Here is a 22,536-nt window from a genome sequence, read left to right on the forward strand (position 1 = left end):
AAATGTTGTATAGTGTAAGTATAAAAATTTATTTCAATCATTTACACTATACCCTGATGCTATATAAAAGCATTCATCATTCTATAATTGAAATTAAATTTTTATTTAACTTTTGCTGCTCTCAATCCTTTCAATCAACCAAAATTCATTCAAAACTAGAGTTGAACAAACTGAAATTTTTTTAGTTGTGATAAAATTTCAAAAACTCTAAGCGTACCCAGGCGTACCTAATACAATGAGTTTTATGAATTTGATACATTTTGCCAATTTAGTTCAAGAAACTTGATTTACGGTGTCTTAGAATGAGAAGAACTTGTTTTTATTTTCAGGAGTCTAAAGTGTGGTACATATTTCATGATATTCATGACGTAATGTTATCTACGGAAAGACCCCAGTTTTTGCCAATAGTGGCAAATTTTATATAACTTTTGTTAAGTTTTAGAATATAAGAAATATTTTGTTTTTAAAGTTAATTTCCAAGGAGACATAGAAATATCAGGGTCTGGATAAATAATAAGATGGCCTGCAAGAAAAGTGAACTTTCTAAACAAAATTTCCTAAAATGTTTAAAAATTTTTAAATTGTTATGGCATGTCTCAAAAACTGAAAATTACCATAATTTTTAGATCGCGTTACGGTTATTACTTTGAATAAACTCCTATGGCATTTATTGGTCCTTATAGTTTTTATGAAGGAGGGCAGGCAGCGTTAGTTTGAGGAGGGAGAGGAATACCAGGAAATTTAATATTTCAAAATTCTGGGAATTTAGAGAATGTCACATAGTGGCGTTTCAAGATTTGGTGATATGATATGGTGATATTTCTATTTTTTTCCAGTTCGTTTTTGGTATTTCCAATGTACTGAAAATCTTGACTTTTCGAAGTACATTAAAGGAAGAAATTTTGGTGGGAATTTTATTTGGTGGATGGCTGAAAAAGTTTTTTTCATAGGAAATTTAATTTGGCTGATCAGGGAAAATGCTAATCTGGCGAGAATTTAATTTGGCAGATGACGGATTTTTAAATCTGAAATCAGGGTAAAAACATTGATATCGGGGGTAAATTGTGAAAACTCGGACATTAAAAGAAATAAAATAACTTTGGAGGGAATTCAATTTGGTGGATGGCCGAAAAACTTTAATTTGGATGGTAACATAATTTGGCGGATTTTAAATTTTCTTGCCGCCAAAATTTCCTTTCTTTAATGTAATGCGGTATTTCCAATGTTCTTTAGACTGTGGTAATGGCTCCAAACTATATCGTGAAGGATGTTTCACCGTGAATGGCAATGCAAAGAAACAGTTTGTTATGAGAAGTCCAATCTATCAAGTTGGATCAGTCACGAAGTAAATTCTTTTGTTTCTTTGAATTTCGTCCGACATGCTTTAAATGGTTCACAATTTTCAAACTACTCAAAATCAGGCTATCCTAAAGATAATCCTAAAGAAATTAGTATCCCCATATAATAAATCTTAGTTTTTGACGGCTATAGACGGTTATATACAGATGAATATATCATGTGTCCAAACGTAAATTCATCATATTTCGAAGGTGCGAATTTATTCACCAGGCTATAGTTCAAATTTCCAAGCTTACCTTAAATATCACAGCAACGTTTATCGAATATTATCAGTAGTTTTACTTTGTTTTTGATAGACTGGCGAATGAAAAATTAACTCTGGCGAATTCTAGATTCTTGGCTGGCGAATTGCATTTTATCTCGTACCTTGGAAGGGTGAAATTTGCTGCTCATTGGGCCTAAATGAGCTTTAACAAAAGGTTAAGCGCCAAGTATAAACTAATTGCTTTAGTAGTCAAGGCAATAAGGCAATAAAAGTTCACTTTTGGTTCTCCAAAGTGATTTCTTTATTAGATTTTTTAATGTTTCATTTTTGTTTAAGCAACTCCAGGTAGGTATCCAGTCACAGCATATCCATTTACAGATCGTTAAAGGAACTAGGTCACAGTGTGGATCTAAACCACACTGAAACGACCGCCTTCCATCACGCATCACGCTCCGAAAGAGCGCGCACATTATTAACGCCTACATGTCATTTCCAGTACATTTTAGATTATTCATTGAAAACAGATTACAATATAGTCATTTTTCATGTCTCGATTATTCAATTCCGAATAAAAGACATTCAGCGAAAAAAAAGAGAAACACCTGGGTAATCTAGTCAAAAAAAAAACGAAAGTAAATGGTAGACGAAGTAATGAGCCAAGGCAAAACGAGATTAGCGTACCACTATGAAAGAGACCACCTCCGGTGGTCGATAATCGGGTAGTTGGTGGTCATTTTGTTTGGTTTTTCATTTTTAGATTGGTTTGTGACTGTGCAGCAAAAGCTAAAGGAAAAGCAATTTTTTTAACCAACTACGAGGAATGTTATGAAACAAAAATTGGAAGCAGTGCAGTGCAAGGTGGCCAGGCAACTGACGACAAATGTATCAACTCCTACTATACAAGCTGTCAAAACGGACAAGACTGTATCGGTGTTGCGGGTTATGTGTTCGCTTACAAAGTTCCTGGTAGGTGTCCAGTAACACCATTATCCACAATCCACAGAAACGTTAAAGGGATAATCGGATGGCGTACTGCAGAAAGCTTCTGTAGTACACCCCTGTCTCACAACCCCGGTGGAACTTCTTTCCTCAGTGGGAATAAAAACTACTACCGAAATCCCAATGGGGATAGAAAGTCTATTGTTCCAAGGTTAAAAAATCCAATGGTGATGGTTTTGGAGTGCAATTAAACTTTGAATTTCTAATGGGGATGAAGTCAAAATTAATATTCCAATGGGGTGGAAATTTCAGGGTATTTTCCCACCGGGGGCAAAATTTTAATTTCCCAGTGGGGCTGGGGTCCCAGTGGGTCTGTTGTGGTCAAGAGTAAAACAACCGAGTTTTTTTCTTCAACTTTACAATTGGCCTCTCTAATTCGACGTTTTTCTATTTGCTATACGCTCCATTATTTGATATTGAAAATCACCGTTAACAAGAAATTTTTATAAACGACGCTCAACTATTTAATGCGCCCCCTCCCAGCTGGCACACAACGTTTTTTCAACGTTAATTTAATGTTCACAACGTCTATTTAACGTTAGATAAATGTTGAGACAACGTTGTGTGTCAGCTGGGCTTATAGTCCTACTGAAACCATTTTGAGGGTTTTCTTAGAACATAGAACAACCTAAAAGTTCTTTAAAATATACATTCGCGTTGCTTTTAGTTGATGGAGGCTGGAGCTCTTGGTCAACATCTGGACCTTGTAGCCGCCCCTGTGGTCCAGGGCGCCGAAGGTCCACAAGAAAATGCCTTAATCCAGAACCTAAATACGGCGGAAAGCAATGTGTAGGATCAAGTGTCAGATATAGCCATTGCAATAACGGAGCTTGCATTCCAGGTATTCTTTCAAAAATTCTTTAAAATATGTAGTAAATGGTGATAGATAAAGATTTCAAAAGGCTAGGGAAAAATTTGAGGTATCCTCAGAAATCTCGGTGGAAAGACATTTTGGTGAAAGGGTCAGGATCACCAATTTGAGTTCACTTAGCAAAATTTCTTTTATTTTGTGCCTATTTCAGTTTTGCGAATAATTCATCCGACAATTTCTTTCTTTGATTAAAGTATTCCTAATACTGGTCGCGCGTTTTGAGTAAGATTGTCAATCTTTTCTCCTCGGAGGTGATTGTAATTATTCATCGTTTCTAAAAGTAATACCAATTTATTTTACTTTGTTCATTTTAAGATTTCAGAAACAAAGGAAAAGACTGCTGGAATAAACCGGCTTATTTCTGTGGTAAAAAAGGAGTTTGTAGTCGAGCTAAATGGACTGGAAGTCAAGATGCTGCCTTCCCTTGCTGGTACAAACACTGTTGCACTGAACCAGCTCTTGTTAAAAATATAGGTAGGTAGCCAAACCTCCCATAGTGTTTCCAATCCAACTATTGGGTCTTCTGATCATTCATTTTGACAAAAATATAAAGATAAAAATCGAAGGATTTCAAGTTGTATTTCAATGTGATGCATGAGATATGAAAGTATTTCTAATGCCATACCTCAATTAAAATCTTAAAAAATCCCTTCCTATTTCAGAAACTTCTTCTAATGAACACTACATCCCCTCACTTGAAATATCATTTTTTTATTTTGCACAAAGACAGTCTGATAATTTTATGTTTCCCTCGTATAAAAATTTTTATAATTCAATTATTATAATTATAATTTATCAGCCAATTATGTACGTTTTGAAAACTGTATTCAAAAATGGTGTTTCCATTTTGGCAAGTTCGTATGTTGTCTCAAAGAACATTCTATCTTTAAAGTAACTGAATTTTTATGTCACAACAAAACACGCTGTTTTAGTGAAAAAGATATGCACTTGATTTTTATTAAAATGAGGTTTTGATCCTAATGATTGCCATTTTTAAAATGATCAAATGTTCACTGCTTTTTTCTATTCTTTAAAAATTAGGTTTTTTGTTAGTTTTAGAGGATATAAAAACCCTCTGTATCAGACTTCAATCACGTAGTACTTCTTTCCAGTGCTATAATTTTGTTGAGCTAATTCTTGCCAATCAATCCAAACTTGTTCTAACTCTATTTCTTTTATTCAAAAGGTACTGACTGTTGGAGTCAGTGTGGCGGAAAGGGCGGTTACTGCTCTGGATTTTGTGGTGTGAACGGGCGTTGTTGTCGAAAAGGATGGAATGATGCTGGCTGCGCAGGAATGGCCAAGCCGTGCAATGGGCATCATTGTTGTACAACTCGTAGACAAGATGTCCAAAATTACGGTTAGTTTAATTACATTACATTGATGACCTCCCTGCCCCTGACTGAAACTCAATATGGATTGATATTCCCATTTCTTTTATGGCTGGGGATTTCAATTCTTTTGTTTTCATATCAAGTCAGAAAATTCAGTGGGGATGGGAAAAGTTATATATATATATTTTTCAGTGAGGATTGGTTTATTTGATTATTTTCAAAAAGGAGGATAATTTTCCACTGGGGAAGATCTTTTTTGCCAAATTTTCCAGTGGGAAGGGGTCGCAGTGAGTCTATGGGGGTTTAGATAATAAGAAAGTTTTGAATATCAAGAGGGGTCCCACGAAGGATCACTATTTTCAAACATCAGCGGCAAAACTTTCATCTTTCATCTAAGAAACTTTCTAAGGGTTTAAAATGAAAAAAGTAATCCCTAAGGATCACAAGAAAATTTGAGTAAATTACTTGTGTGAAAAAAAGTCCATTTCACGTAATGTGACTAGGTAATTTCCTCAAATTTTCTTGTGATCCTTATCGATTTTTTTTTAATTTTCTTGATTTTAAAGAAAGTTTTAGAAAGTTTTTAGAACAAGATGAAAGTTGTGTCGCTGATTATAATTACAACTATATCATCTAAGTGTCATTGTGTCGCTAAAGATTGGTCTTTCCAAGGGCGTATTTTGCATTCTGCAAAGAATGACCTGTAAGTTAAAGATAAGTGAGCAAAGTCAGAGCTCTATATTGAATACAATGAAATTTAAAAGTATATTGGTAATCTTGGGTATTTTTTTTTTTTTTTTTCAAAATTTAAAGTTCGGGTGAGATATTTCGATTTTGGCGGGCTTCAGTAGCTTTTAGGCTATATTCCCAGCCTTATTGGAACAATTTTGAGCTTTTGAATCCTGAGATACTGTCTTAAGTCTTAGGTCACATGTTAAAACACAACGTAACGTGTACCTGAAATAAATGAGCCAAATGAGAGTGTTGAAAAATCATTTGCGGTGTTTAAGAATTTTGCAGGAACTTTATAAGTAAATTTGCCACCGTGTTCGGAGACGACCCAAAGGGTTCTCTTTCGATAGCTGTTTACCCAAAGGTAGAGGAGGGCGCCACTCTTTCTCACTGAATTTCTCCACTTACCCTTGATCCTTCCCCTAATTGCAGAGCACCAAGCAGAGATAGGCATCAAATATCATTTTGTACGAAGTCTTTGGTATGACCCGGTCAGGGATCGAACCTATATCCTTGAGCACAGTAACTGGATGCTCTACCTTCATGCCACGACCGCTCTTATGGTCTTTATTGTATTTACAGGCAAAGAATGCTACACGAAATGCAACAGGATAGATGGCGAATGTCCCACAGGTTTTTGCGGTAAAGACGGAGTTTGCTGCAGACATAGTTGGGATGCTTACAAATGTTACCGAAGTAAAGGACCATGCCATGGTTATCATTGTTGTGTTGCTACCAAATCTCTGGGAATACAAAATTAAATATTATTTACGATGTACGATTTTTCTAATATGTTCATCTCATTACTAGATGTTTTATAGTTATATACGAATTAGCGTCGTTTATAGTAAACATACAGCAAGTCAATTAAATATTGTGGTGTGTTTTTTATGAGCGTCCCCTCCCATTAAGCTGCACGCATTTTCTCTTCCGTGTTTTGATATAGGGGATGTGTATCGTGTATAAAATTCCCGTCCGAGAGTTACCCCCATCTCTGTGTTTTTGAGTTTTAGAAACTTGATTAGCTTGCTTAGTATCTTTTATATGAGAACTTTAAATTTAATTAAAAATTTGAATTAAACTTTTAAAACTCTAAGCTCTAGGTTAATTACAACAAGAAAACAATCATTGGAACCTTTTTAAGAAAATTGAAATAGTTCACTCTTGGACGATAATTTTATTCCCGATTAGCATCCCCTATATCAAAACTTTTCAGAGTTGGGGTATGCAACCTACTCTCTAAGCGGCACTCCTCATCAGGCCAATTTTCCTACTCTCGTTAAACTCTCGAAAATTAACAAATATTCTCTTCTTCCCGAATTTTGCTTTATGACATGGTATAATGACAAAATGTACTAGTACAGGTAGTATAATTTACTCAAATTTTGTTCATGTTTCAATATTCTATTTACATCATAGTTTCAATAATTTTGTTTCTCTTTTACAATTACAATACCGGCACACACAAACGACGTCGGCTACAAAAAGTACTCAAAAATCAATGACGGAGAGACGGAGAGTTGCTCTTTTGTTATTATTCCTTTTATGGAAGGAATTGCTCTCCATAAAATATTTTTCCGAGTACCTTGTGTGACCGCTGTTGCGGAATCGAAACACAGTCAACTCTATCTCCAGTTCGAGCCTCTTCTATTCCAATCATTTGTCCCCTCAAATAAAAATTAAGATAAAATACGTTCTCCATTTCAAATATTCTCTAATTCGAAAAAAAATTCTTGGTCCCTTGAATATCGAATATAGAGAAGTCAACTATGGATACAATCATGGTACGATACATTTTCAAGTTATTTTACAAGTCTTGCGAATCTACATCATGAGTGTACAGCTTCAAAATTCAAATCTACATTTGGAGGGAGGTCGATCAATCGAGAATTCGCTGTAATATCTTCAGGGTGAACATTAATGAATTGTAAATCTACTAACAAGCAGCATCATCGATCATTTCCATCTGGGAGGGATTTATTGGTTTCTAGGCTTTATTTCAAGCCCTAGTGGACCATTTTTGAACTTTTGGATCCTCAGATCCTAAGGTCCTAAGTTTTAAGTCTAGCTTTAAAACTCGGAGTTAAAACTCTACCCTTCGAACCTACTTTGGAGCACTCACAAATCGATTATGGTTTCAAAACACCTCGGTGAATTTCTCTTTTGTGCCAAGTATTTTGTCACTGATTGTAGCAATTCGATACAAAGGACCATCATAATCAGAGAATCTTCGAAATCTCAGGTGCGCCAATGGCAAAAAAACATCGACATCGTAAAGTGCTAGTTTTCATTTAACGTCTGCAAGTATTGAAGTTTCAACTATTTCAATTTTCTTTGGTAAACCGATTCTTGAGATTTTAAAATTGAAACATGGGTAACTCAAAGAAATTTGTATAGCGTTTGGAGGTTTAACAATCAAATTAAGAGTTATTGTCTCTTTTGCCTTGTCTTTAGTACTTGAGCGTTTTAAAAATGTTTCCGATAAAGTTTTGTTGTCGATTTTCACTCTGTACAGCATATAAATCTGCAAATGTATTGGAATACAATATTTGTTTTCTACAAATTCTTTGATAGATGTTAAATCCTTATCCTGCAAAACATCCAATGTTTCCACTTTAGTCAAAAAATTCAAGACTATATTTTTTATACCAAGTGATTCAAAAAGATATGTAGCAATGTTTGTCATAATTAAATCCAAAACGACAACGTAAGAATGATATTTTCAAACTAGCAGGATAAATCTTTCTCCGAATGAGATTAGAAAACACCGTACTACGAAGCACCTCGATCTTGTTTCTGTAATGTCTGATGACTATGCAACCAACCACATACTTTAAAAGTGTGCATCAAATTTTCTTCACAAATTTCGTTACTTCTGATATAAAGTTGAAAGGAAGCTAATTATGAAACATTTCACTCTAATTAACATGTGGAAAGTCAATTAAAAATTGGATAATGTTAAAAGAGGGGGAAGTTTTTCTTAAACTTTCTATTACACTATCGTGGCGTTCAAAGAATGGCTTATTATAAAATTTCTCAAATATTGATAAACAAATCTGATTGAGCCGGATGATTCGGGGAGGTATTCGAATTGAAACGGCCTTTGAAATCGAAACCTTACATTGCAGATAAAATTTAGCCAAATTTTAGTAAATTCATTTACCAGTGGATACCTCTTAAAACCACATACCCCTTAAAACCTACGAACTTGGGTTTTGGGCTCTTTTAACCACCAAACTTAATTTAATATTTTATAATTCACTTTTTTTACAATCTCTATTATAAAATTTTTATAAAATACCTAATTTCAAGAATTTTAACTATCGTAAAGTGTCGTAAAATTCGAAGTTATTGAAAATTTTATCAAAAATCCCTTCAAAAAATCATGTTTTTCGGACCTAGAGATTACGCAAATGAATTTAAGGTCGTAAAACTTATACTTTTTAAGTACCTATACTTATGGTAGGTACGAAGAAATCATTCTCTTCTCCATGATTACACCCCAAAGAAATCGTGATGCCGTCAAAGTTCTATTTTAAAGCTCATTTATGGTACTGGCCAATTAAGTCTGAAAATAGACTTTCTCAAAACATGGTCATAATGCATACCAAAATTTCACAAATTTGATGGAGATTCAGAAAAACATTAATATATATCAAAAATGAAGCGAATAAAAGTTTTGACCCTTCAAAGCCGATTTCTGACAAAAGAACAGGTGCAATTGCATCATGGGCATGAAATCCTGAAAAATACAAATATTGTTTTGGGGAATGGATTTCTAGCAACTATTTGATCAATTGAATCACGGTTCAGCATTTGAATTGCAATTTCACAGTTTCAGTAAGTTGTGAGGAAGGGGTCAATGTTTTGCAGTGAATCACTGTTCAAAATTTGTGACCAAAAGGACTATTATATAAAAAGTTAATCAAGAAAACAATTTTGTAGGTTTTAAGGGGTAAATCGCTAAAATTGCATTTTTTCACCAAGCAATAAAAATTTTCTTAGCAATTTTTACAAAATACCATACCCAGGACATAAATTCATAGGTAGCCTACTCGCCAGAAAGAGTTGCAGCCCTTACTGTTTTCTCTATCAGGATATAGGGGGTACCTTTTTATGTTGTAGGTTTTAAGGGGTATCCACTGGTCACAGGAAAAATTTTTCGATTTCCAAGGTTGGAAATTTCAAGTTTTCTTAGTTGGAAAAAAGATAAAATCCAATGGAAAATCCACCCTGAAAATGTGGGACATTGCCCAAGGTTGGAAATGTTGCATTTTCCATGGCTTGGAATTTTCGAAAATCGCGGTTGAAAAAAGCCAAAATCCAACTTTAACAAGGTTGGAATTTTCGAAAATTCAGTTGGAAAAAAGCCAAAATCCAAATTTAACAAGGTTGGAATTTTTTAAAATTCAGTTGGAAAAAAGCCAAAATCCAAGCTTAAACAAGGTTGGAATTTTTTAAAATTCAGCTGGAAAAAAGCCAAAATCCAAGCTTGAACAAGGTTGGAATTTTCGAAAATTCAGTTGGAAAAAAGCCAAAATCCAAGCTTAAAGTAGGTTGGAACTTTCCAAATAAATCGAGGTTGAAAAAAGCCAAAATCCAACTTTAACAAGGTTGGAATTTTTTAAAATTCAGTTTGAAAAAAGCCAAAATCCAAGCTAAACAAGGTTGGAAACTTCGAAAATTCAGGTTGAAAAAGCCAAAATCCAAAAAGTGATGGCAGAGATGTGGAAAACAGATCTTAAACAAGGTTTTGTTTTTGTGAACAGTCACTCGCTAGCCTTGGCTCGATGGCTCCCGGTCAATCTCTCGTTATTGTTCGCACAGATACGTGGTTGATCTTAGATCACTCACACAGCTCAGCAGGGCGCTATTTGAAATTATGACACAAGTACCCTATGTGCATCACTGTGCGAACTCACTGCGATTGACCGAGGCTGCTCCGGAGAGACGCCTCACCTGACGGAAACTTACAGCTTGACTGCTCACATTATAGCCTAGTATCTAGGTTAGCTATACATCAAAACAGTTTTGAGCGAAAAATCGCTTGTGGTTTTCCCAAGGACATGCGCAGAAAATGGTTAGAAAAACGTAATTTCCACATGGATTTTTAACGTTTTCCAAACTGTTTGGAGAAACACAAATTTCCAACCCAAAAAGTCTAGTTTTCCAATCGAAAGAGTTTTAATTTCACAAAAATGTATTTTCCACATGGATTTTTAACGTTTTCCAAACTGTTTCGAGAAACACAAATTTCCAACCCAAAAAGTCTAATTTTCCAAGAAAGGGTCTCAATCTTAGAAAAATGTAATTTCCACATGGATTTTTAACGTTTTCCAAACTGTTTCGAGAAATACAAATTTCCAACCCAAAAAGTCTAATTTTCCAAGAAAGGGTCTCGATCTTAGAAAAATGTAATTTCCACATGGATTTTTAACGTTTTCCAAACTGTTTGGGAGAAACACAAATTTCAGACCCAAAAAGTCTTAGTTTTTCAACCTGAGGTATCAAATTTACAAAAATATGTATTTTCAGATCGATTTTTGACCTTTTTTTTCAATTCCCAAACTGTTTGGAAAATAAAAATTTCCCACCCAAAAAGTCATGTTTTCCAACCAGCCTTGGAAAATTGTCATTTCTACATGGGTTTTTTTCACTTGATTTTTCAAGGGCATTGGTTTATTCTACAAAACCTATGGGTAATTTACGTTTTCCAAATCAGCTTAAAGTAATCGCTCAAGTTTCCAACCTTCAATTATAAAACCAAAATTTCCAACCCAAACATATTGAATTTCCAACCTTGGAAATCGAAAATTTTTTCCTGTGGGTAAGGCAAATATGATCAGATTTTCCAAATTTTACACCCTTAGAGTGCACTTTTTCTCATCTTTGGTCATTACAACCTTTACAGTGCACTTTAGAACCTTAAGGGCCGTACGTAGGTATTCTACTTACCATAAGTAGGATTAACGCAACTATACACCGGGTGCACCAAAAAAAGTACACAACTTTGTCGAGATATTATGAGCTTCAGGATTTAAATTTTTTGTTCATTCTTTTTTTATTGTATAGAGGATGCTCTAACTTGAATTTTGAGCTATCATACATTAAATTTGAAAAAGTAGTTCGAAAGTTATTTCCAAAAAACTGACTTTTTTCCATGTCAAAAAAATCATTACTCCAAGAAGTGTTTGTCCCTTTAAGCCATCTTTTTATGTGAAAATTCTCAATTTTATGTCTTGATTTGCGAAAGTTTGTGCTCACAAAAAATATTTTTCCATCAAATTCGCGAAAGTAAATGTAGTGAATTTCGAAATTTTTCGTCCTCGCGAAAGTTTCTGCTCGCTAAATTTTGTACGCCTAAAGTAATGCGAGCCTGATATAGGGACGGACACTTGCTTATAAAAAAACATGTAACCCAAAAAAGGGGTTAAAAAGCTAAAAGCTAAAAGCTTTTTTTCCCTTATTGAAAGTTGTTGGCACCATAAAAAAGGATACAAAATTTTGACCAACCTTGATAAAAGGGTTTGATAATCAGAGTTTGTAATCAACGTTCACGTAGGAGTTTTTAAATAAGATTGATATCGTTTGCTTACTCATCAATTTTACAAGCTTTTTCAAATTGGATTGATGTGGATATGGAGCAAAATTAGCCAGAAAGAGGAAAAGAAAAATATTATATCAGCATATTATAACAATAGCAAGACACTGTCCTGATATGAAATGTGTGTCTGATATGAAACGTAAACGCTTTCATGTGAAAATAAAACCATAAAACCATTAAATATCACATTTGCATGTTTCTAGTAAACTTTTGGACGGGATAAGAAAGAATGTTAAAAAGTTGATTCGGGGAGAATTTTAGTCACTTCCTCGAAACCTACTTTTTTCCCAATTATTCTTTTTGTAGAAAAAAAAATGAACGTGGTAAAAAAAGCTCTGGACATAATCTAGTTACGGCAGGACGGAGTGCATTGCTTAGTCCAACATCATTCCTTTTATATCATACCCTCAAGGGGTATGAAACCGCTCTACATCAACACTGAGCTTAGATCCCAAATTCGAAAGTTCAATTTTGAGAGCTACAATCATAGTTGAAATATATTGAGAATTCCGGTTATTTTAACGTTTTTCAAGACTTACAATTACGATTATTGTTTCAAAACACTCCTTTTTCTCAATTATTAAGACCCTGATTGTACGTGTAACAGAAAGACGAAATGGAACAGAGGTTAATCAGTCTTTATGGTTATGTGTTTTTTATTGATAAATAACTTACAAAATAGTGATTACCAAAAAAGGTATTATTAAGTACGGTAAATAAAAATTCGGAAGTGCAAAAAATTTACTAATAATCGTTATTAAACCTAAAAGAACTGCATGTCCAATTAACTCGTTACCTTCTTCTACTAAAGTGAAAATAAAGAAAAATCAAGAAACATAAGAAATGATTCAATATGGTCAATTGTTATTGATTTGTTTTTCCCCGTTGACGTTTAGTCTTCCATTGTCTTCGATGGGGAGCTGTTATCAACTCTGCTAACTTATCTTGGACCACATTCGATTTTCAAAGAAAATTTACATCAACATTTTAACAAGCATCATCAAACAAGACAAAATCAAAACACTTGATGTCATCATAGTTCCGGAGCTTCCAGTATCATAATCGACCGGATCTCCAATGTCGTCCCCCGTTTCAGCGGTGGGATCGTAAAAGATGTTTTTGGCGTTTTCGAAACGTAGTACGATTTCAGAGCCTAGCTTTTCGTTCTGTTCATCGACGGCGTTTGATTCAGGGTATCCAGAGGGCATGTCAATATCATTACCACCAACCTGGTACTTTTGAGATGAAAAAAATGGATTTTTTATTACTATTTATTTCAGAGATTAGACACAGAGAAAGGTGTTCAAAGGTTATGTTTTTAAATAAGATCGTTTGCTTACTCATTAATTTTAATTTACAAGCTTTTTCACATTCGATTGACACGGATGTGGAGCAAGATTGGTCAGCAAAAAGGAAAAATAAAAAAATTGTTGCTTATATTAGCATAATATAACAATAGAATATGAAATATGTGTTTGACATGAAACGTGAACACTTATGTAAAAACAAAACCTTTAAGTTGATATTTTCATTCAATATTTAAAGCTATAAATAAAGGAAAACATGACTTACGGCTGCTGAGAAGGTCATCTGAGAATTACTACACATTTCAAAAGTTTCCAAATCTCGTCTTCCAGAATTTTTGACAGGTCCTTTTTTACCACGAGTTGCCTCTTTCGATTGTTTTTGGGGTTTTCCTTTCTTGGAGCCTTCCCCTTTGAAGCCGCACTTTGTGGAAAGCACAACATCCAAGGCCTTTACTGTCTCTGGGAGGTCGCTAAAAAAAAAAGAATCAAGAATCAGAGAATCAAGAAGAAGAAGAAGAAGAAGAAGAAGAATCTAGTCATAGTTTTTTTGCTAACAAATATACAAGAAATTAAAGGTTTTGTTCTTAAATAAGAGTGATATCGTTTGCTTACTCATCAATTTTAATTTACAAGCTTTTTCACATTGAATTGACACAGATGTGGAGCAAGATTAGTCAGAAAGAGGAAAAGATAACTATTTTTTTGCTTATATCAGCACAATATAACAATAGGAAGACACTGTCATGATACGAGATATGTGTTTGATATGAAACGGGAACACTTATGTAAAATAAAAACTTTAAGTGTTAGGTACATAGTTCTTAATTGATAAATATTTAGCTAAAAACAGACTTTTCAAAAGATCTTACATTTTCAGGTTGAATTTAACACCACCATCAACAAGCTCATATTCATTGCCATCTTCACCAGTGACATTACCGGCATCTTTGAACATGAAAACTTGAAGAGTGATATTCCCACCATTATTTGTCAGTTGACCAGCCATCTCAACAAAAGCAGCTTCAATTCCGTAAGTCGATGTATCGTTTTTGTCTTTAGTAATGCTGAAATCTACATCATCCCTAATATTGAATTTCTTGACCTGAAAATTGAAAAAGTACTATACATGTTTTTTTATTTGGAACGCAGTGGTTCGGTTATGCGTAAGCTAAATTTTCGAATCAAGCTCAAATTATGCTTGTGATATATTTATTCTTCGGGAAAAGAAATTGGCCTATTTAAGATGAAAAAGAAAAATGAAACCTCCCAACAATACAGCCCAGACCTATGACCAGGGACAAAACCTCAATGATAGGTTAATGACATTCTTATTTTCACCAAATCCATCAGGGTTCAGTATGCTTATAAATGTCATGCTTATAAAAAATTATAGTATAGAGTAACTGCACAGGAGGAAGATCTCGGTGGTAGGGCGGAGATGAGAGGACGTCTCAATATTTAGAAACTATAGTAAACACTATAAATTATCGATCTTATATAGCAAGGACTTTCGAGCTATTTGTAATATTGATTTTAGTCTTAACCAAGCGCAACAATTAGTAATCCTACCTCGACATTATTTTCATCTCGGGTAATGATATCTTTGATATTCATACCAAAAACTGTTCCTTTCCGTCGAATAATCAAAGCGCCACCTCTTTTGTCACATCTCAAAGTCGAGCTGCCAACTTCACGGTCACGCTGACTTTCTTTTTTTCCTGTTTTGAACTCATCTTTGATTTTGCTACGGGCCTCGTCTCTTTTCTTTTCATTTTCGGTTCTCTCAAGTTTTCCATCGGCTTCCCTGGGTTTTTCACCATGTCTTGGAGGAGGTTTTCCACCTTTCCCTGGTGGGGGTTTTCCGCCTTCTCTTGGAGGAGGTTTTCCACCAGGTCCACCGGGTTTTCCACCTTCTCTTGGAAGGGGTTTTCCACCTTCTTTTGTAGGAGTTTTTCCACCTTCTCTTGGAGGAGGTTTTCCACCAGGTCCACCGGGTTTTCCACCTTCTCTTGGAGGGGGTTTTCTACCTTGTTCCTTAGCGTTTGTTATATGAGCTGTCAAGATGACCAGTACTGTCATCAATATTATAAAAGCTAATCTCATTCTGTCTTTCGTTTTTGAACTAAAAAATAAATCAAGTTGTAAAGGCTTGGGGACACGAGAAGTTTTTTTCGCGTTGGTGCAATACAACATGCTCCATCCCACCAACCTTAAACGCTCTCTCGTGTCCCTATCCCATTCTTCTTTCTACCAATAAAAGTAAAATCGACAACACTTTTAATAATATTTGTGTGTCTCTCACTTTTGTCCCTTGGACAATGGAGCAAAATTAATTTGAATTAAATGTCCCAGGGACAAAATCAGCGTGTCTCTTGGGTATTTCCCTCACTTTTTGTCCCATGAAAGAAAACAAGAAACCATGAGACACACACTTTTTTTTGTGTTGGTGGGATAGATCATGTTGCATTGCACCAACGCGAAAAAAACTTCTCGTGTCCCCAAGCCTTAAGCAAACATCTTTTTCCGAAATATCATTATATTTTGTTGCTACTTGAAAAACCAAAACTTTCGGATTCATTATCACTCAGGCCTCGTTTTATTCTGAACGACAACAAAAGGTTTGATTTTCGTAAAATCTTGATAAAAGTAAGTCTAAATTTATTGTGAAGGGTTGTCGTTTTACCACTTTAACTCAATACAGTATGTTATCATTTAAGAGAATCATCCGAGCTGTTGTTTAATCCCTATCATCAAGGATGATCAGAAGAAGATAGCTTTTTCATTGTATTGAGCTAATTGAGGTTTGCTTTTCTATCTTGAATTTGAAAATAAATAATTTAACAGAATTCAATGGCTTATGTTAAAAGAACTATAAATAAATTTTTTAGACCCTATGATTCCTTGCGGTAATTTAAATAGATCTCTTAACACGAAATGAGAACTGTGTTTTTTGATTAGATATTATCTTTCCCCTCAAGGTTTTTCTGGAAAATATTAAAAAATACAAAAACTGTCTGAAACTGTTACAAAGTGTTTGTTGCACGGGGGGGGGGGGGCGTACGGGACTTCGTAATACCGATATACCGATCAATTTTTCGCTCAGTTACCGATATACCGATAACTTTTTCGCTCAAATACCGATACGATACCTGGGTATGTGCGGACAATAAGGATCGGTTTTTTCACCTTAAAATATGTCTCTAACGATTTCAGAAATCTTAAAATTTAATCGTGGTTTCTCCAAGGATCGAAAAATGTATCATATATAATTATGTACCGAAACCCTCCCCCTCCAGTGGCACCCCTAATCATGCCATCACGCAAAAAAATTTTTGCCCTATCACGCATCACGTCAAATTCTTGATCACGCCATCACGCCAAAAAAAATCTCTAATCACGCCATCACGCAATAAAAAAGTCCCAATCACGCCATCACGCAAACCGCTGGGGGGGCCTCTTTAAACTTGTTTTGCTCGGATTTTATGCAAAATAACACAGAATAAACAATGAAGTATTGGATTCAATACTATATCGATGAAAAACTTTAACGAATCGAAACTTTTTTTCTCAATTGGAACTTTTAATAAAAACAGAAAAACAATTCAGGCGTGTTGTGCATTCATTTTCTATCATGTAGAAACCATGTTTAACTACATATAACCATGTACAAAACAGTTTTGTCAATTTATTATTGTTCTTTTGGCGCTTCATAGTCACGTGATGTTAAACTTTAAAAAGGGCGGCTGTCTGAAGCTATTCCACAGGTTGTTAGATTATTTCGTTTGAGTTTACGAATTAGAAAATAATTTACATTATGTTATAAACTATCTAATTCTGCCTCAATAAATATCATTCAAGCGCTTCACTTGAAAAATATTTGTTTTTTACTGCGGGATCAATAAGGAAATTAATTAAAAAATGACGGCAGGGTAAACATGATAGGGATATAAGTCTTCTTTAGCCGTACATTATGGTTTTCAATTCTAACTTGAACTTAATAGACATTTCCAAGGAATATTTCAAAAAAGTTTCCGCAAAATCGTATAAACATCCAGATTTGAAATAACATCGCTGTTGAAAAAGATTTTGAAGTAAATGCAGGTCAATGAATCTAAAGTCTAAATTCGGCCTTCCTTCTTACTCAAAAATACTCCAGCTTATTTTCTTCATATGGCGCCGAATCCAACGAGGATGATTAGGAAAACAGCAAGCGGCAGCGTCGTCACTTATCCTATTTTCCCGATCTCTGATCAAATACATGAAATTATTTTCTACAATCCAAATTTCCCGCCCTAAAAATATTATCAGTAAGCGTTCACTTGAAAAATAATTGTTTTCTTCTGCGGAACTAATTAAGTAGAGAGATGAAGACAGGAGTAAATATATGATATGAGAATGAGTCTTCTTTAGTACAGAACGGTTCTCAATTCTAACTTATACTTCCCAGTAATATTTTCAAAAGAAGTTTCCGCAAAGTTGTATGACTATGTTGATTAGGTTTAGAAATATTCTGCAGGCTTACTCTAAATCACTTCATAAATAACCTATAAGCTCATAAGGAAATTGGATGTAAGAGTTCTTCAAGGCAAATTTAGCAGTAAAATGTGATCCTAAACAGGATTATTTATAATGACTCTTTAAAAGACCTCTTTAAAACAACTAATAAGATTGTTAGGAAATGAAGCAACCGATTAAGGATTTTAGGCCAATTTTAGAGCGTTTGTTGAAGACGTCACTGGGATGACTATGGCATATTCTTTTTATTTGGATATACCACTCCCTTTACTCAAATACATCTTTTGAGTTTAGCGCCGGCTCTTTTTCTAGACAAGCTAACCTTATAAATAAGGGGTCTTCTAGCTGTTTGCTCAATCATCAACAATCAAAGAGATCAACCACAAGAACACTGACGGACTAGAAGAAATTAATAAAAACACATAGTCGAACATATTCAAGAAAGTTTTTCAAGATTGACACTCAATATGAACAAGCTTATATGTATTCCAGTTCTTTTGGCGATGATGTTTGTCATCGTATCGACTGCTAATAATCAGGTGAGAAATCATTGCTCATTATCTTTTAAATAAGAACAAACTACCGGGTGCACCAAAAAAAAGTATACAGGTTTGTCGAGATATTGTGAGCTTCAGGATTTATATTTTTTGTTCATTCTTTTTTTTTATTGTATAGAGGATGCTCTAACTTGAATTTTGAGCTATTATACATTAAATTTGAAAAAGTAGTTCGAAAGTTATTTCCAAAAAACTGGCTTTTTTTCCATGTCGAAATTTCAAAAAATCATTAAAAACAGCAATCACGCTATAAATAATACAAAATGACAAAAAAACAATTTCATTGTTTCTTTTCTTCTTTTCTTCTTTTTTCTCCTATTTTATATTTTGCCAACGGTTTGTCTATCTTATTTACACGTCATGAATATTTCCAACACCAGCAAACTCAATGCAGACAAGTTCTTTGAGCAACTAGTTGAGGAATTGTGATTTATTTTTTCAAAAATTTTCTCACGTAGCACACCACACCTCTCTTGGAGATTTCCAAAAAAAATTTTCAGCTTTACCAAAAATATTTTTCCACATGGGAATAGCTTGTTTTACCATATTCTTAAATTCCGTAACGAGTTTTGATGAACACAATTGCATTTTTTGGTATTTTTATGTGTAAAGAAGGTAAGTGCCAAAGAAAAGTTTGCTCGCTGTTTTTGATGAGTTTTTGAAATTTCGACATTAAAAAAAAGTCAGTTTTTTTAAAATAATTTTCGTATTACTTTTTCAAACCTAATGTATGATAGCTCAAAATTCAAGTTAGAGCATCCTCTATGCGATAAAAAAAGAATGAATAAAAAATTTAAATCCTGAAGCTCACAATATCTCGACAAAGTTGTATACTTTTTTTTGGTGCACCCGGTATATAAGAATATAATGCATCGAAGACCGGAAAATTAAGAACAAATTAGGAATATTTTAAGGGTTTCCAGACTCTAAAACACATAACTTCTTAGCAAATTGAACAAAAATACTCACAAGTGGTGTGTAAAGAATATGTTAAGAACATTTTAGTTCAAAAGATATAAACTTGAAAAATTAACCTTAAAAAGCATTAAATTGCTAGCCGGAATTGGCTTAAAACGGCTCGTTGGGCTCAAATGGGTAAACTTTTCAGAGAAAGGGGACTATTTCATTGAAGGAAGATTTTCAACCCCTATATTGAAATACAGGTCTAAAGAGCCTAAAAATACCATTTTTCATAAATTTTGGATTAAGTACAAATCAGTAATCACTGACTATAAAAACGAACAAAGCGCGTTGGGTTAAATCTTCATAAAAAACATCACATCTTGAATTTTCGACCCAGAGGTGGCTGTTGATCCCTACAATACTTAGTCTAGCATGCTAGACGACTTAACTCAGTAAAAATTAGGAAGTAGAAAACTCGACAGGAGCATCAATATAGTCGTCTAGAATATTTTGTGCACAACAAACTTTTCATAAAATTCTCTTTTTTATGTTTTTGGATAACATTTTCAGGGGGTCTTGTTGGTTTGTTTGTTTTTTTTTTTTTTTTTTCTTTCACTTAGAAATTCTCATTGGCTGAAATTTTTATTTGTTTATATATTTTGTTGTATATGATTGTTTTCTCACCCCGCAGAAATCTGCGGGCCCTGCTGGAACTCCCGTAAGCTACGGAAACCACCTTAGCCCAGTCGTTTATTTTAACCATATCCCGACATAAAAATTTCCCGCTTTCAACAAAAACGTTATAAACGACTGGATTCCCAGTCTATACAATACTAAAAGATTCTTGGTGATTTACATGATGAATCTTTGAACCTTGTAGCTTTTTAAAAACTTTGAAAGTGGCATCAAAGATTTAGAACCCCTAGATGTTTTTCAGTGATTCCTAATTTGAAAAATGATTTTTTTTGTATAAGGAATGCAAAGATGGACGTGATGGTCGGGATGGAAAAGACGGCAGAGACGGCAAAGACGGAGTCTGCTTATATAAAAAAGGCGTATTCGGAATAAAAGGAGAAAAAGGAGAAGATGGCAAAGATGGAATAAACGGAAAGAATGGGACAAATGGAAAGGATGGGATAAATGGAAAAGACGGAAAAGATGGCAGAGATGGAAAGGATGGAAAAGACGGTTTGACGAAAAACTGGAAAGAATGCGCTTGGAACAAAATTGACGACCACAAAGATAATGGTGTTATAAAGGTAGGCTATAAAAATAGGAGCATTGTAATTGCTGTCAGTAGAGAAATCTCTGCTTTCAGTTCTGCCATCAAATATCAAACATAAAACACTAGATCGAGCTATTGCGTCCCCTGCTTGAAAAAGTTGCCGGTCTACTGTTGTCTACTTTTCGTAAAGATTGTTTTGCTTTAACTGCAACAGGCTTGGGAAAAAATGGATTAGCTCTATCTAGTTATTATTGTAAGATAGTTTTGGTCATATCTACAATCATGATTGAAATATATTGAGAATTCCGGTTATGTTAACGTTTTTCAAAATTTAAAGTTCGGGCGAGAAAGTAGATTTTGGGTTCTCTCTTTAATTTAATCAAATATTTCAATTTGGGAGGAGTTGGCAGACTTCCAGGCTATATTCATAGTCTTACTGTATTTTTACACGTTTTGATCTTAAGTTTAGCGTTTAAACTCAGATTTAAAACTCTACCCTTCTAACCTACTTTAGAGCACTTACAAATCGATTGCAGTTTCAAAATTTCCCGCTGAATTTCCCTTTTTTGTCAAATATTATGACCTTGATTGTAGCAAACATACCCCGAAAATGGCATGGTAATGGTCTGTGATGTATATCATAAAGAAAGCTAGAACCTATTAAAACAATACGATTTTTCAAAATTTTCGAAAAACCTTATCCTCAGGTGTCTAATCAACACCCCTCCACCACTCATTAATGTTTCGATTTTTTCAAACCCATTGCTTTATCAAGTTTTTAAAAATATTCTTGGCTGTCAAAAGTACCATTTAAAGTACAAAATGTTTCTTTAAATAACCAGACCTTAGTCTATAATTGTACCTTACTAGTTTCCAATTACAATCACGCCCTTATTCTTCAGACACCTGAGAGTACATTTTATTAGGTCAGAACCACAAAAATATAAGAATCAGTTTGGTTTAGAAAGTCAGCCTTTACAAATAATAGTTCCCATTAAATAAACCAAATTGAGTAAAAATGAACTACTCTCGGGTATGTAATAGCCGCCCGTTGAAAATTTTCCACCCAGGACATTCTCACTACCCCCCTACCCCCCCCCCCCGCTTATTAATTTTTGGGAAAATGTTTTTGAAAGTTCCCTCTATTGTCCTAATTCAGCTGTATTAGCCTTCTTTTCAAAAATTTTTCGCCCAGGACATTTTTATTCCAACCCCCCCCGCTTATTAAGTTTTGAGATTTCTTCCAAATCCCCGCTTATTCCAATCCCCAAGGCTAATAGGTACCCGAGAGTAATCGGTATCATTAACCATTCTGTTATTAATTGAAGAATAAACCTCTCATTTTTTCAGTCTTGCGCCTTCAAAAGGGAATCCCCCTCTACTTATTTAAAAGTTGTTGTTTCTTCGAATATGAGAATATACAACTGTAATGCTTGCTGTAAAAGATGGTTTGTCACTTTCGATGGACATGAATGTGCACCTGTGCCGATAGACGGTGTCGTTTTTATGAGAGAAGGTACTGGAAACCGTATCAAGGATCTACATCGACCACGAGTTATCACTGGACATTGTAAGGTTTCGAAAAAAAGACAAGTCAATGTGGCTCTTAATATTGGTAATTGTGCTAATACTCCCGGGGGCGACGCTCACACTGGCTGGAATTCAGCAACACGAATTTACATTGAAGAAGTTGACCAGCCGCAATCTTGAAACAAGTTTTTTGTTTTATAAATATAAACAAGCAGCCTGTCGGCATTAAGGCCCAGCTCTCTTTCAGTATCGTCGGGCATCTCGCATCTCTCCATCATTCCTGCAGATATCAATCAGTACTTTTTTTTATTTTCAGACCCTACAGTTGATATGGATGATTATATGGATTTGAGATTCTTTGGGTCTTGGATGCTTCGGCGAAATAACTACGTTGA

The 22,536-nt window shown here is 34.5% G+C and overlaps 3 protein-coding genes across 3 annotated transcripts; 2 read left to right on the forward strand and 1 right to left on the reverse strand.

Annotated features, from left to right (window-relative positions):
* Positions 1-1,208: 1,208 nt before the first annotated feature.
* On the forward strand, positions 1,209-6,372 carry LOC136824421 (thrombospondin-1-like). Its single transcript, XM_067080540.1, has 6 exons — positions 1,209-1,345; positions 2,322-2,530; positions 3,231-3,404; positions 3,750-3,908; positions 4,621-4,794; positions 6,083-6,372. Exons 1-6 carry the CDS (start codon positions 1,209-1,211, stop codon positions 6,259-6,261), a joined length of 1,032 nt encoding a protein of 343 aa, XP_066936641.1. The 3' UTR covers positions 6,262-6,372.
* A 6,360-nt stretch (positions 6,373-12,732) lies between these two features.
* Positions 12,733-15,529, reverse strand: LOC136824783 (uncharacterized). The gene is made up of 4 exons (XM_067080762.1): positions 14,981-15,529; positions 14,281-14,513; positions 13,677-13,881; positions 12,733-13,339 (listed from the first exon to the last, which is right to left on the reverse strand). The coding sequence occupies exons 1-4, from the start codon at positions 15,512-15,514 to the stop codon at positions 13,079-13,081; spliced, it is 1,233 nt and encodes a 410-aa protein (XP_066936863.1). The 5' UTR covers positions 15,515-15,529; the 3' UTR covers positions 12,733-13,078.
* A 2,903-nt stretch (positions 15,530-18,432) lies between these two features.
* LOC136824573 (collagen triple helix repeat-containing protein 1-like) lies at positions 18,433-22,321 on the forward strand. Its single transcript, XM_067080589.1, has 3 exons — positions 18,433-18,465; positions 20,361-20,645; positions 21,962-22,321. Exons 1-3 carry the CDS (start codon positions 18,433-18,435, stop codon positions 22,319-22,321), a joined length of 678 nt encoding a protein of 225 aa, XP_066936690.1.
* The last annotated feature ends 215 nt before the right edge of the window (positions 22,322-22,536 follow it).

The sequence above is a fragment of the Clytia hemisphaerica genome, unplaced genomic scaffold, assembly GCF_902728285.1.
Source record: "Clytia hemisphaerica strain Z4C2 unplaced genomic scaffold, Clytia hemisphaerica genome assembly, whole genome shotgun sequence".
In the NCBI taxonomy this organism is placed as follows: domain Eukaryota; kingdom Metazoa; phylum Cnidaria; class Hydrozoa; order Leptothecata; family Clytiidae; genus Clytia; species Clytia hemisphaerica.